The 16,299-nt window shown below is 39.3% G+C and overlaps 1 protein-coding gene across 2 annotated transcripts in view; it reads left to right on the top strand.

Moving 5' to 3' along the window:
* mxi1 (max interactor 1, dimerization protein) overlaps positions 1 to 16,299 on the top strand; it is a 97,647-nt gene that overhangs the window by 13,625 nt on the left and 67,723 nt on the right. For both annotated transcript variants that reach the window (XM_043713105.1, XM_043713106.1), the window contains exon 3: positions 7,659 to 7,688. In XM_043713105.1, the coding sequence (XP_043569040.1) occupies positions 7,659 to 7,688 (30 nt within the window). The remainder of the gene's footprint in view (positions 1 to 7,658; positions 7,689 to 16,299) is intronic.

The following is a 16,299-nucleotide window of genomic DNA, read 5'->3' as shown; positions in this document are numbered from 1 at the left end:
TGGTGTAATCTTTTTGATCAAATGGCTGTTTAGGTTAAGTTACTTAAAAAACTTGAAGAAATCTATTAATTGCTTCGTATATAACTCCTGCATTTCAAACTATGATATTGTGGTTCTAATTTGAGGATATACAGTAGAGATAGTGGTTATGATCTAGAGAGCCAGTAAGTAATCCTCAGGCCTGGAAAAATGATCTCCAGTTGCAGGGGAGGTGGTGGTGCAATGATAATGCCATAGGGTCAGTAATTCAGGACCTCAGGTTAATTCTTAGGGAAATAAGTTCACATTCCACCATGGCAGCTGGTCAAAGTACATAGGAATATCGGACTTAGAAACAAGAAAAGTTTTTTCTCATCTGTCTTAAAAGGGAGATCTCTTATTCATCACTGTGTCCCCTAATTTGAGGTTCCCCACAAGATGAAACAACCTCTTAGTATTCACCTTTCTAAATCCTCTTGGGATATTGTATGTTTTGAAACGACCACCTTTCATTCTTCCAATCTTTAATTAGTATTTGCTCGATCTGCTGAACCTATCTTCATAAGGTAAGTCCCTCATTCCAGGATTGAGTCAAGTGAGCCCTAATTGAACTGATTCTAATGCATTTACATCCTTGTTCAATTATGCAAAGCAAAACTGTACACAATTCCCAATGAAGGCACATATCTGTAGCTGCAGTAGAACATCCCTACTTTTAAGTTCCATTCCTCTTTCAGTAAATACCATTTTTCTTTTGTAATCACTCGCTGCACCTGCATTTCAACTTTGTGATTCATATACCAAATCACCCTTACCACCAAATTCTGCCATCTTTCTCCATTTGAATTGTATACTGCTTTTCTATTCTTACGAAAGTTCTCACCTCATATATTGTATCAGCCAAAACTTTTGCCTGCTCCGTTAATCTGTCTATACCCTTTTGCTAATTCCCTCTGTTCATTCCAACAAATTGCAGCCCCCCCCCCCACAATGTTTCCTATTAGCCAACTAATCCTTTATTTGTGCTAATATATATCTTATACTGTGTCCTAAACTTTGATGTAGCACGTTATAAAATGCCTTTTGGACATCAAACCACCCACATCTGTGAGTTCCTCTTTACCCACCTTACTTGTTACAAACACCAAAACTAATAAATTAATTCAAATAAAATTTCCCTTTCATAAAGCTATTTGATTTTGCTGACCATATCTTGATTTTCTCAGTATTCTGCACTAACCCAAATAATGGGTTCTAACAATTTTTCTGTGATAGTTATTAGGCACGCTAGCTTATAGTTTATTGTTTTTGGTCTTCCTCCTTGAGGAATATTTTACATTAGTTATTTTCCAATCACTGAGACCATCCAGAATCTCAGGAATTTGAAATCAATACCTCAACTATCTTTAGGGTCTTTTAAGATCTGAAGGTCCATCTGATCCTGGAGACTGATCAGCATTTAAGTCTAATAGGTTTTCCAGCTCCTTTTCCCGGTTAATGATAGTTGTTTTCGGTACCTCTATTCTCAAAGATACTTGAAAATCTAGTTGTTTAGTAGTACGGAACACAAGTGTTGCTGGAAAAAAGGACACACTTTGAAGCTTTTTTTAGCTTGCATTGGTATTCTTGTGAATTACCCTGACCAATGTAAAAGGGAACACCATGTTTATACTGTGTCAGAAGGGAGTGCTGATTGGTAGAGGCATTGCCATGGAAATGCACCAGTTAGATCACTGACAGTTAACTGCCAATTTTGTTTAGATTCAAATGAGGCAGATTGACTCTGACTTGTTAAGGCATTTGCCCTGAGGACTGAATCAGAGAATGACTCTCACTTATTTTGTTTAGCTACAGCAGATGCAATGTGTGCACATGTTCTTTCTGTCTGCAAGGGACCGGATCACATCTATTAACATATTTCCTTCCCAAATGCTCGAAACTATGAGCCTGACTGTCAATCTCAATTTGGTTGTTAATAAATAATCCAATTGTAAAATCACACCTAACATTGGCTTTTGAGTTTTGCAAACATGGCCTGGTAAGGCATAGTCAGTACTTCATCAGTTTTGAATAGCTACAGAAACATTCTTTTGCAGCTTTTGTCACCCATCCCTAAGAAAAGAGTGGCTTGCTAGTCAGTTTCAAAGGGCAATTAGAGTCAATCAGGTTACTGTGATCAGGAGTCACTTGTAGACCAGACCAGATGAGAAAGTAGGTATTCTTTCCCCAAAAGGACATTAGTGAACCAGATGAGTTTTTATGACATTTGACAATGATCTCATCGTTGCCATTAGACTAGTTTTCTTTTACTTATTCCAGAATTATTTCTTGAATTTAAATTTCAGCATTGATGTATGACTGTATCTGCTGTGTTGGGATTCAGGCAAGTTTCCCGAGAGCATTAACCTGGGTCTCTGGAGTACTAATTTGATACATTTAATATGTATCTTTTGGAATATATGATCTGCTAACCTGGTGTTGAAATTCATACACCACATTACTCATTTGTGCAAAAAGCAGAAAGTCTCTTTAGTTTGATGGCAGCATGCTGTAAGTGATAAACACCGTTTGTCTTACTATCACATCGTATCAGTATAAACACTTGGCTTCACCTGATGCTTACAGTTTTATAATATCTTGCCCTTCAGAGCAATCTGAGATAGACTGTACACTCTACATGGTTTTCCTGAAAATGGTCCTGATGAAATTTAGACAAAAAGCTGTGTCGTTTTTCAGTAACATCTTTGGGGAGTTTTCTATGCCTTCTACCATGAAGACAGACACAAAATATCTGTTCAGTATCTCTATCGGTACCTTGTTTTTCATTCTCAATTCCTCAGTCTCTCTCTCTCTCTAAAGGACCAACACTAGCTTCATTTACTTTCTTCCTGTTTAAGCATTTGTAGAAACTCAAATATTATCTGTTTTTATGATTCTAACTAGCTTCTGTTTGTACTGAACACTTTTCCTTTTTTCCTTATTCTTTGCTGATTCTTTATTTTAAATACTTTCATGGGATGTGGCAATCTCTGTTAAGTCCAATGTTCATTGACCATCCTTAAAATTGTCCTTGAACTAAGAGGCTCACTATTTCAGTGAGCACCTAATGATCCACATGATTTGGCCCTGGATTTGCCAGATCAGGTAAGGATTGCAGATTTCCTTGTCTAAAGGGCATTAGTGAACTAATTGGGTTTGTTTTTACCATGATTAGTGAAACTGGTCTCATTCTGGCACCAGTACTGAGGCTAACTTTCAGTTTCAGATTTACATTAATTAATTGAACTTGAATTCCATCAGCTGACTTGGTGAGAGTTAAACGCATGCCATCAGGGCCACTTGATTTCTAGTCCAGTAACAGCACTATTACACCATCACTCCAGATCTGACCAATTAATCTTTTCATATTTGTACAGTGTTTCTTTCAATTTGGTACTGTCCTTGGTTTCCTTATTCAATTACAAATGATATATCCTTCTCATCGAGATTTTCTTTTTTTGTTGGAATAAATCTTTGCTGAATTATTAAAGGTCCATGATGGCATCTCTACTTTCCTACTATTTACCCATGTTTCCCAGTTCAATTCTGCCTTGATACCCCAATACTTAACTTCAGTCTTTTTAAAAACCTAATTTCTCCCCTTCAAATTAAACGTGAAATTCTACCATGTTATAGAGTCACAGAGCTGCACAGCATGGAAACAGACCCTTCAGTCCAACTCATTTATGCCAACCAGATATCCTAAATTAATCTCGTCCCATTTGCTAGCATTTGGCCAGTATCCCTCTAAACCCTTCCTATTCATATACCCATCCAGTTGCCTTTTAAATGTCGTAATTTACCAGCTTGCACCACCTCCTCTGACAGCTTATTCCATATGTGCACCACCCTCCATGTGAAAAAAAAATGCCCCTTGGATTCCTCCTAAATCTTTTCCCTCTCACCTTAAACATATGCCCCCTATTTTTGGACACCCCTATCCTGTGGAATAGACCTATCCATGCCCCTTATGATTTTATAAACTTTTATAAGGTCACCCCTCAACCTCTGATGCTCTCGGGGAAAATAGCCCCAGCCTGTTCAGCTTCTCCCTATAGCTCAAACCTTGGCAACATCCTTGTAAATCTTTTCTGAACCCTTTCAAGTTTCACAAAATCCTTCTTATGGCAGGGAGACCAGAATTGAGCACAGTATTCCAAAAGTGCCTAACCAATGTTCTGTACAGCTGCAACATGACCTCCCAACTCCTATACTCAATGCACTGACCAATAAAGACAAGCATACCTATCACCTTCTTCACTATCTGGGCCTCTACTTTCAAGGAACTGTGAACCTGCACTCTAAGGTCTCTTTGTTCAGCAACATTCCCAGGACCTTACCAATAAGTGTATAAGTCCTGACCTGATTTGTTTTTCCAAAATGCAGCACCTCACATTTATATAAATTAAACTCTATCTGCCAGTCCTTGGCCCACTTATTCATCTAATCAAGGTCCCATTGTACACTGAGGCAGCCTTCTTGGCTGTCCACCACTCCACCAACTTTGGTATTATATGATAACTTATTAACCATGCCTCCTATGTTCACATCCAAATCATTTATGTAAATGTCAAAAAGTAGTGGACTCGTCACTAATCCTCGTGACACACCACTAGTCACAGGCCTCCCATCTGAAAAGCAACCCTCTATCACCACACTCTGTCTCCTACTTTCGAGCCAGTTCTGTATCCAAATGACTAGTTCTCCCTGTATTCCATGTGATCTAACCAGTCTACCATGCGGAACCTTGTCGAACACCTTACTGAAGTCCATGCAGATCATGTCCACTACTCTGCCATCATCAATCCTCCTTGTTATTTCTTGAAAAAACTCAATTAAGTTAGTGAGACACAATTTACCACACACAAAGCCATGTTGATTGTCCCTAATTAGTCCTTGCCTTTCCAAATACATGTAAATTCTGTCCCTCAGGATTCCCTCCAACAAATTGCCCACCACTGATGTCAGGCTCACTTGTTTGTATTTCCATGGCTTTTCCTTATCACCTTTCTTAAATAATGGCATTGCATCAGCCAACTTCCAGTCTTCCGATGCCTCACCTGTGGCCATCAATGATACCAATGTCTCAGCAAGGGGCCCAGCAATCACTTACCTAGCTTCCCACAAAGTCCTCGGGTACACCTGATCAGGTCCCAGGGATTTATCCACCTTTAAGCACTTTAAAATGTCGTGCAACACCACCTCTGTAATATGGACATTTTTCAAGGTATGATTGTTCTCACCTCGAGGCTCATTTACCATAAGGTTATTGGTCAATCCTGTCTCATTGTTCATTACCAGATCTGGGATAGCATGCTCCCTGGTAGACTTTAGAATATTTTCCTTTAAGAAATTGATCCAAGCACACATTTTATGGATTTATTTTCCACGCTGTTTGCTAATCTGATTAATCCAATCTACATAGAAATTAAAATCACACATGACTATTATTGTGCGAGGCACAAAATAATTTTGTTTTTTCTGTGGGCTTTTCTTGAGATTTTCTTGGAGGCTACTTTTTAATTTTTGTGTGTCAAGGTTTTTGTTTTCGTGGTCTTTTTCATTCTCACTAACTCTTTTATTCAGTGATGTACTCATTTAATATCAATATTTTTGTATTTGTATTGACATATGTGGATTTATACAGAGACAGAATTGCAAGGTTTGTGAAGGTTTGTAGCTCAGGTTGAGCTACACAAACCCACCAACACTCTCAAACAAAAACTAACAAACTTAAAAGACCCAGTACAACCCATAGACAAAACTAACGTCGTCTACAAAATTCCATGCAAGGATTGCCACAAACACTACATAGGACAAACAGGAAGAAAGTTAGCCACCAGGATACGCAAACACCAGCTAGCCACAAAAAGACACGACCCTCTCTCCCTCGTAGCCCTACACATGGAGAAAAAAACCCACCATTTCGACTGGGACAACACATCTATCCTGGGACAGGCTAAGCAGACATGCCAGAGAATTCCTAGAGGCCTGGCACTCCAACCACAACGCCATAAACAAACACATAGATCTAGATACCATCTATCAACCCCTCAGAAAATGAACAGGATATGACATCACCACAAACCCCAGGAACCCCATCCAGGAGAAAGATATAAATAGAAAGCAGGAGACAACAGTTTCACTTCACTTGGAGGTCGCTGATGATGATACCTAGCCAGGTAATGAAACGTCTGGATGTCAAACCTACAGCTCAGCAAGCAAACCTACACCCTAGAGACAGAATTAATCAAGATCCTCAATTTAAACCTAAAATTTTTTTTTAAAACCTAAAATCATAACAGATAAGGAAAACATTAATTTCCTAGATACACAGTATCTAAATTAGTACAAAACAAACAGGCATAACTTAACAAAGGTCTTTTTTTCTAATGTAATGAATACATTTCACCCTGCGCTTAAAAAGACATCACACTAACCACCTGCAGACTGGTGTGGTCACAGCTAATGCATTTTTATCATATACACAGCTGGAACATTTTAACTAATAGTTGCTAATATTTTCACTACATTTCAAATATAAATTTGTAACTATTGACAAAGTGTTCATTGCAAGAGCATCTACTATATCCTATCCCTTTATAGTAGTTCCTGAACATGTGCGGCCTTAAGTTAGAGATTTCAGTGCTTTAATGTTTTCCTGTTTCCCAGTAAGCTATTTATTTCTTTGTTGACAGGTTTATCACTGTTTTTGTCCTTTATAGCCTCCCTGCCTACCCTGCCCTTGCTCCCCCATCCATACTGTCTTGTAGCCTGTCTCTGTCTCTCCTCCCCCCAACTCTCCCATGTGCCATCTATAAACTTAGTGCATTCACATTCAAGTCATTAATATATATTGTAAATAATTGTGACCCCAGCACTGATCCCTGTGATACACTGCTAGTTACAGATTGTCATCCTGAAAATGCAGCACCCCCTTTCATCCCAACTCACTTCTTCTGTTATCATTGAAGACTTGCCATGTGCATCAAATGCAAGGATGATTTTAATGTACTTTTGTTTTTATTGGCTATAGTCCTCCTGTAGTTTAGAAATGCTGGTTCTCTCCTATGGATGATGGATGGCCTTTGGAATTCAGATTTCTTGGTGTTTTAAAGTTTTTTTCTGTTAAGAAGCAATGACATTTAAAAAATCTAATCAAATAAGTTTCATAAATTTCGAATAGATAGATCCTAGACTCAGTTATTGTGCTGTGTTGAGTTTGTTGATCCCTGTTCTGGCAGCCCGTTTGGCAATTGTGTTTTTGGGTTTAGTCACAGAACAAAAAACAACCAGTATTCCTGCTTGTGATTGCGGTCCATTGGATCTTGCTGGGAATTCTGTATGTGTGAATGTTAAATGAAGACAACATCAAGCTTGGCTGTGACATCTCAAATGATTTGAGTAGCATACTGACACTCAAGTTTAGTTTAAAGGATTGCCACTTGATTAAGATACTAAAGAGCAAGTAGCATACACGAGTCAACATCTTCAGCAGATGAAGGAAGGGTATTGGAAGATCAAAAAAAGAATCATAGCTTACTTAAGTTCAAGTATGACAAGTTTATTTCTTAATGATTCTGACAGAGGTGTTTTTTTTAAAAAGCTTTCAGAATAACTGCTAAATTTCTGTCTTGCAGATCTACACACAATGAATTAGAAAAGAACCGGTAAGTCACTTGCATGAGAACTGTTACTCAATTATGTAAACTGGTAATGGTCGTATAAATTTTATTTTCACATGCTTATTAAATTGGACATAAGTTTTTAAATAAGATTTGATTCCCAAAATCTAACTTTTATAAAAAGTAAAGGTAGTAAGTTTGAAATTGGTTTAAGATTGATAATAGCTTTTAGTTTCCCTGATGGAGAAAGCAATGTTTTTGCAAAATGTAAGTCGATGTCTGACCTACTTTAAGCAGAAAATCGGTGTGCAGAATATTGGTTGGCTTCTTTTCCCCTAAGTACTGAACTGTCATTGGGTCATGTGGTGTTGTTGCTAAGGTGTCAGGTTACTGAGCCATTGTAAGTGAGCTCATATCAAGTTGGGGAAAAAAACCTGAATGGTGACATAATTCCAGAACTGTTTTTTACATTACCAAAACAATTCATCAATAAAAGTTTAGAACAGTGGACATGAATTAATGCAAGTAGAATATTGTAGTATTCTGGCAGACATGTTGCCCGCAGAAAACTTACTTTTTTCACCATTTTGTTTCACTGATGCTTTATGGTGTGGGTTGATTTAAACAACATAATGGTAACATTTTATTTCAATATGTTTGAAACCCCCCCCCCCAGATATGATGGGTTTTTTTTTCTTTTTGTTGATGGTAGTTCAATATCAGCACCAAGAATTCCAAGATTGAAGAGGAACCAGACTAATTCCTGGCTTGACAGGACTGATATATGAAAAGAGATATTCATGGGGATATTGTGGGGATAACTGAGACGTGGCTTCAAATGGATAGGGCCTGTGAAATGAATATTCAAGGCTACACGTGCTATCGTAAGGACAGACTGACGGGCAGAGGGGGTGGCGTGGCCATGTTGGTAAGGGATGATATTCAGTCCCTTGCGCGGGGGGACCTAGAATCAGGGGATGTAGAGGCACTGTAGATAGAGCTGAGAAATTCTAAGGGTAAAAAGACCCTCTTGGGAGTTATCTACAGACCCCCAAACAGTAGTCTGGATGTCGGATGTAAGTTGAATCAGGAGCTGAAATTTGCCTGTCGCAAAGATGTTACTACAGTTGTTAGGGGGGATTTCAACATGCAGGTAGACTTGGAGAATCAGGATGGTATTGGACTTCAAGAAAGTGACTTTGTGGAGTGCCTCCGAGATGGATTCTTTAGAGCAGCTGGTGCTGGAGCCTACCAGGGAGAAGGCAATTCTGGATCTGGTATTGTGCAATGAACCAGAATTGATCAGGGACCTCGAAGTGAAAGAGCCATTGGGATGTAGTGACCATAATACAATAAGCTTCAATCTGCAATTTGAGAGGGAGAGGGTACAATCGGAAGTGACAATATTTCTGTTGAATAAAGGGAACTATGGAGCTATGAGGGAGGAATTAAACGTTAGATCAAATCAGACCTCACACTTCTGATTAAAGAACTGAACTAAATTTTTGGTTCTTGTCTATCTCCAACTTCTCGCTCACCCTCTATTCTTCATTCTAAGATTTTAAAACCAAGTTTGATGTCACCTGATCATTCTACCTTATTTTCTCTCCTTTTATGTGAAAAGTGCACTTTCAGACTTGACCCTTTGCCTTGCCTTTCCAGTTTAAAATAGTAGCATTTGTCATGAGGCCTGTTTTTCATTTTGAGTGGTGGTTTTACAAATAGTGACTGACACCTAACAATACACTCTCTTGGTGAGGGACTGCCATAGCGGTTGTTAATGACAGTGGGTCTTAAAGGGTATAAATAATCCCTGCTAAGCTGTCCTTTGCTGTGATCTAAGTTGGGGTTTTTTTTTCAGCTTTTATACTGAAGACCAGTGATGAACAATTGACCCTAAATTATGAATTATTTTATTCAGTCATAGTACATGGGTATCGCTGGCTACACCAGCACTTATTGCCCATCCTTAATGCCCAGAGGACAGTTAATAGTCAACCACATTGCTGTGAGTCTGGAGTGAAAGGTAGGACATACCAGGTAACTATGGCAGATTTCCTTTCCTAAAGGACATTATGTGGAGGTGCCTGTGTTGGACTAGGGTGGACAAAGTCAAAAGTCATACAACACCAGGTTATAGTTATTTCACCTGACGAAGGAGCAGTGTTCTGAAAGCTTGTGATTTTAAATAAACCTATTGGACTATAACCTGGTAATGTGGGACTTTTGACTTGAAAGGGCATTAGTCAACCAGATGTTCTTTTTTCCTCACAATCAACAACGGTAAAGGATCATTGAACAAAAGCAGGTCATTTGCACCCCTATTCAATGAGGTGATGTGGCTGAGCCCTACATTATGAGATTTTGATTTATATCAACAGCAAATTGCCTATTCCTGTTGCGTCTTTAATGTAATCAAATATTCTATGGAACTTACGAGGAGTATTACCAATAAAATATGACACCAAGAAGATGGGAGGACGAGGGAAATCTTTCATCAGTAATGAGCTTTGACAACAGGCGTTTAATTAGGTGAGCAGGGACATGCTTGAACTATTTCACCTTCCAAACTTCCAGCTGAAAAGGGATGTCATGAGTCTCTCACCAACTCTTCAGCTGCCTGTCAAAAGCCCAGCAAGATCCTACCCCTACCAAAGATGACCAGAAACCTAATTAGAGACCTCGGTTTAATGAATACGCAAATGGACCCAGGATCTTCAACAAGGGAAGACCAGGCCATCAACTCTGAGGCCATTAAAATTGGAGATGGTTAAAAGGTCAGAAGAGGAGGAGTCTAAATACCTAGGAGGGTTGTAGGGCTAGAGGACATTGTGGATGATGCCATTGATGTCATCACCTAACTAATTTATCTATATCCATGCTGAAAGAGAGAGAGAGAGAGAGAGAGAACAGGAAGGCAGATTACTATCTCAATGGAATTAATTTAGGTAAAGGGGCAGTACAAAGAGATCTGGGTGTTCTTGTGCACCAGTCAATGAAGGTAAGCATGCAGGTACAGCAGGTAGTGAAGAAGGCTAATAGCATGCTGGCCTTCATAACAAGATGGATTGAGTATAGAAGCAAAGAGGTTCTTCTGCAGCTGTACAGGGCCCTGGTGAGACCACACCTGGAGTACTGTGTGCAGTTCTGGTCTCCAAATTTGAGGAAAGACATTCCGGCTATTGAGGGAGTGCAGTGTAAGTTTACGAGGTCAATTCCTGGAATGACAGGATTACCTTACACTGAAAGACTGGAGTGACTGGGCTTGTATACCCTTGAGTTTAGAAGACTGAGAGGGGATCTGATTGAGACACATAAGATTATTAAAGGATTGGATACTCTGGAGGCAAGAAACATGTTTCCGCTGATGGGTGAATGCCGAACCAGAGGACACTGCTTTAAAAATATGGGGTAGACCATTTAGGACAGAGATGAGGCGAAACTTCTTCACCCAGAGAGTGGTGGCTGTGTGGAATGCTCTGCCCCAGAGGGCAGTGGAGGCCCAGTCTCTGGGTTCATTTAAGAAAGAGTTGGATAGAGCTCTCAAGGAGAGTGGAATCAAGGGTTATGGAAGTAAGGCAGGAACAGGATACTGATTAAGGATGATCAGCCATGATCATATTGAATGGTGGTGCAGGCTCGAAGGGCAGAATGGCCTAATCCTGCACCTATTGTCTATTGAGAGACTAGTTTGGTTAGGACGATATTCACAGAGTTGAGAAGAGTGAGGGGGATCCCTTAGAAATCTATGAAACTCTAACAGGACTAGACAGAGTTCATGCAGGAGAAATGTTCCTGAACGCCAGGAAGTCCAAAACTAGGGGTCACAGTCTAAGAATATGGAGATAGACCATTGTGGACTAAGATGGGAATTTTTTTTACTCACAGGATGGTGAGACTTTGGAATTCTCTTTCACAGAAAGTGGTTGAGGCCAAAACATTAAGGCATTGCTCTGTGGCCAAGGTCAAGAGTCCCAAAAGCTACATTGACTGTCTGGTGCCACCATTCAGAATAACACACCTAGGTTTGGAATCCAAGAGAAACTTGGAATGGGAAGGGAAAGATCTAGTTATCATGAGTCCACATAGGTACCGAGGATATGGTAGAATGAGGCAAGAGGTTCTGCTGAGGGGATGAGTAGGTAGGTGCTAAATTAAGGCTCAGAACCAAAAGGTGATAATCTCTGGATTACTACCTCAGTTCTGAGCTACACAGCCAATTAGATTAAAGAGATAAATGAGTGGCAGAAATGGGTGTTTGGGAGAAATGGGTTTGAATTCATGGGACGTTGGCATCAATTCTGAAGAAGGGAGTTATTCTGATGGAACAGTCTCCATCTGAATTATTGCTGGAACCAGAGTTCTGGTGAATTGCTAACTAAGGTGTAATTAGGGCCTTATACTAAATACTGGGGGAAGAGTTCAGTTGAATGGAAAATTTTAAAAATTCAAAATTAAAGGAGAAAGTATCAGTGTACCTTAATGATGAGACTGATTGATTGTTACCTGAAGATAAAAGGAAGGGACAGAATGTGTGAACGTCGCATTACCCCAAGGAATTGTACAAGAGTTGGGAAATTTGAGAAAAAAAACAACTTAAAGATTTTGTATCTAAATTTATAAAACATTTGGATAAAATTAAACAGTTAACAGCACAAACACACTACCAAAGGAAGTGATGGATGTGGGTACAATTAGAACAATTAAAAGACATTTGGATAAGTAATGAATAGGAAATGTTTGGAGGGATATGGGCTAAACACAGGCAAATGGGACTAGTTTGGTTTGGGAATATGGTCAGCGTGGACTAGTTGGATCAAAAGGTCTGTTTCTATGCTGTATGAGTCTGTGCCTATGACTATATGTAACAAGCAAGGTAGCTAATTGGGGTCCTTTGCATATAGTGTATCTGGACTTCCAGAAGGCATTTGACAAGAGAAGATCACATGGGGTTCGCTCAGTCAGAGGATTGTCTAACTACCAGAAAGCAGAGAGTCAAGTTAAATGGATCTTTTTCTGGTTGGTAGTTCAGCATACCTTTTGGTGCATAAGGATCTGGGTGTCATTGTGCATGAATCACAGAAAACTAGTATGCAGGTACCACAGGGAATGAGGAAGGCTAATTGAATTCTGATATTTATTGCTAAAGGAATAGAGTATAAAAGTAGGGAAGTGTTGCTGCAGTTATTTTGGTGCCTTTACTTGAGAAGAGATGTAGTTGCATTGGAGGCAATTCAGAGGAGTTCATTAGATTGTTTCCAGAAATGAGGGATTTGTCTTATGAAGAGAGATTGAGCAGAGTAAGCTTATGCTCTCTAGAGTTTAGAAGAATAAGAGCAGATTTAATTGAGATACTTAAAATGTAAAGTAATTAAGATTAAGCGGGAATTGACATAGCGGACATGGAGAGGATGTTTCTTCAAGTGTGCAATCCAGAACAAGAGATCATTGTTTTAAATCTGCTACACCTTACCCCAAAATAGAATTGAGAAAAATTATTTCTCTCAAAGGGTCATGAACCTGTGGAATTCAGTACACCAGACCAAGGTGGATATTGGAACATTGGGTAAATTTAAGGAGGAGATATACAGATTTTTAATTAGTAATGATTGAAGGATTATGGAAAACATGCAGGAAAGTGGCGCTGAGGTGAGATCAGCTGTGATTGTATCAAATGGCAGAACAGGCTCAAGGACTGAATTGCCTGCTCCTGCTCCTAGTTCTTATGTTCATATGACATGCAAACATTTTTTCTTGGAGTTTTCCTTCACTTTTTTAGAAATCATTTTCTATCTCTGAGTATGACTTTAATTTCATTGCTTATTATTGGTATTTACGTGTTGATTATTTTGTTCAAACATGAGTTTGGACTTATATTTTAATCAGTACCAATATGACTACGGAAGAAAGAGATTTTCCTTCAGTTAGGCTGCTCAGAGTTTGAATTCTGTCCTGGTAGTTAACAAAGTGATTGCCATTCAATCTCTTTTGGATTTCTTAATTTGATGAAAAATAGCCTGATGTATGAATGATCTTTTAATGGTGACTGCATCATTCTTTCCCTTTGAAATAACTCTATTCATATTCTTTAAGATTGCTCAATGCGCAAACATTTTGTAGTGAAGGTACAGGTAGCTGTAAAACTGCTTAAGTGCTTTTAGTAAACATTTGGTAAAAGATTCCCCTCTTCCAAGTCTAAACTTTAAATCCAGCCTTCACTTTCCAGGAAATTCTAGAATTTTTCCAGAAACCCAGAGTTGGGTTTTGTCAACATTTGTCTCTATAAAAATGAGGTGAAGTTTCCTCGTAGAGGGGCTTCCATTTCAACTCTATTTGAGTTCCACAGCAGTACTTTTTGAGAGTCTCTGATTTGCTACTTTCACTTCTCTCAAACTAAAATTCATTATCAACATTGAAAGTGGTTTTATTCTTGCCTGTATCGGGTATTTTAAATACATGAAGTATCAGCCTTAATTTAAACCTGATTGCAAAACTAAATTAACAATTTGAGAGAATATGGTATGAGAAATGAACAAAATTGAATGTATATATTATTAGCACTGAGTTTAATTTTGTGATGGAAAATGGTTGGGAATGAATCAGCCTATTTAGGCTCAATTGAAAGGATATTGAGTGTGGGAGGCTACTCTGCTAGTGGTTGTTTTCGATCAACACCAGAAATTACAATCAATCCTAATGAGTAACTGTTTAACCCTTGGAGTGCAGGTTCATAGTTCCTTGAAAGTGGAGTCGCAGGTAGACAGGACAGTAAAGAAGGCATTTGGTATGCTTGGCGTTATTGGTCAGTGCATTGAGTAAAAGAGTTGGGGAGGTCATTTTGCGGCTATACAGGACTTTAGTGAGGCGACTTTTGGAATACTGCGTGCTGTTCTGGTCTCCCTACGAAAGGAAGGATGTTGTGAAACTTGAAAGAGTATGGAAAAGACGTACAAAGGTGTTGAAGAGTTTGGGCTATAGGGAAAAGTTGAATAGGCTGGGGCTATTTCCCTGGAGCATCAGAGGCTGAGGGATGACCTTATAAAGGTTTATAAAATCATGAGGGGCTTCGATAGGGTGAATAGATAAGGTCTTTTCTTCTAGGTGGGGGAAGTCCAAAATTAGAGGGCATAGATTTAAGGTGAGAGGGGAAAGATTTAAAAAGGAACTAAGGGGCAATGTTTTCACACAGAGGGTGGTCCCGTGTATGGAATGAGCTGCCAGAGGAAGTGGTGAAGGGGGTACAATTATGACATTTAAAAGCATCTGGATGGGTATATGAATAGGAAGGGATATGGACCAAATGCTGGCAAATGGCACTAGGTTAATTTTAGGATATCTGATTGGTCTGTATGAGTTGGACTGAAGGGTCTGTTTCCAAGATATACGACCCTGTGAGTCTCTGATTGTAAACTGTTCTACATTGTGGACAAGTGGAGTAGTTGGTGAATTGAATGGAATGGTACTACATTCTGATGTGCACTCAGTTCAATGTTTGTACAGTGCTATATTCTATCCATTTTAACCCCTGACATTTTCTAGATATAATCTTACTTCTTACCATTTAAGGGTTAGTCACTCCTCCAAGTGTAAGATTGACTATCCAACCATCAAATATTCTCCTTGAGGTGGGTGTAGAATTTATGATTTTATTTACTGTACATACTCATGTAAAAGTCAATTTTTTTAGATTACTTTTTAAGATTAAAAGCATGGGGTAGCCTATTACATGGATACTTCTTTTGAGGGGCTGAAAGTTATGTCATAGTCCAAAATAATGTTTCATTAGCAGAAGCCAATTTGATCTCTAAACGAATAAAGAAAAAAAAAATCACTGTAATATGACTGTATTCCACGAATGCTACTGGGAGGTTGTCATCTCACTTTGACCTGATGTGTCTTAAACGTTCGCACCAAATTTGTGTGAATTGTACATCAAAACACATGAGCATGAAAAAAGAAATTCATTTCATCATTGTAACATTTATATACAAGATAATACCTTAACTCACAAATGTTGATCTGTTATCTGTGAAGAACTAGGGTCGACTTTTATATGCAGTATTTGGAAAGTTCCAGATCTTTTGGCCAAAAATAAGCGGTCGGCTTTTACATGAGATCGACTTTACTCGAGTATATACGGTATTTGTTCGCTGATTATTAGATGATCCCAGACCATCCACAATCTCATCACCTCAGGGGATCTCCCACCAATAGCCTCCAACCTCATAGTTCGGGAACCCTGCACTGCCCGGTTCTACCTCCTACCTAAAATTCACAAATCTGACTGCCCCGGTCAACCCATTGTCTCAGCCTGCTCCTGCCCCACTGAATTTATCTCTGCATACCTTGACACTGTCCTGTCCCCCTTGGTCCAGGATCTCCCCACACACGTTCAGGATACTACCTACACCCTCCACCTACTCCATGACTTTCATTCTCCCGCATCTCCCCCAATGCCTCATCTTCACCATGGACATCTAGTCCCTGTACACATCCATCTGCCATTGCCTCCAAGCCCTCTGTTTCTTCCTTTCCTGCTGACCCAACCAGTACCCTTCCACTGATATACACTTGTTTGATTGGCTAAACTGAAGAGACCATTCTGTCTGCGACTCCCTTGTTAGGTTCCCCCACCTCCTCCTCCTCTCTTCCCCCC

The sequence above is a fragment of the Chiloscyllium plagiosum genome, chromosome 22 (genome assembly GCF_004010195.1).
Source record: "Chiloscyllium plagiosum isolate BGI_BamShark_2017 chromosome 22, ASM401019v2, whole genome shotgun sequence".
Taxonomy (NCBI): Eukaryota; Metazoa; Chordata; class Chondrichthyes; order Orectolobiformes; family Hemiscylliidae; genus Chiloscyllium; species Chiloscyllium plagiosum.
Note: the sequence above shows the minus strand (reverse complement) of the source record. Positions and strands in the feature narration are given on the sequence as shown.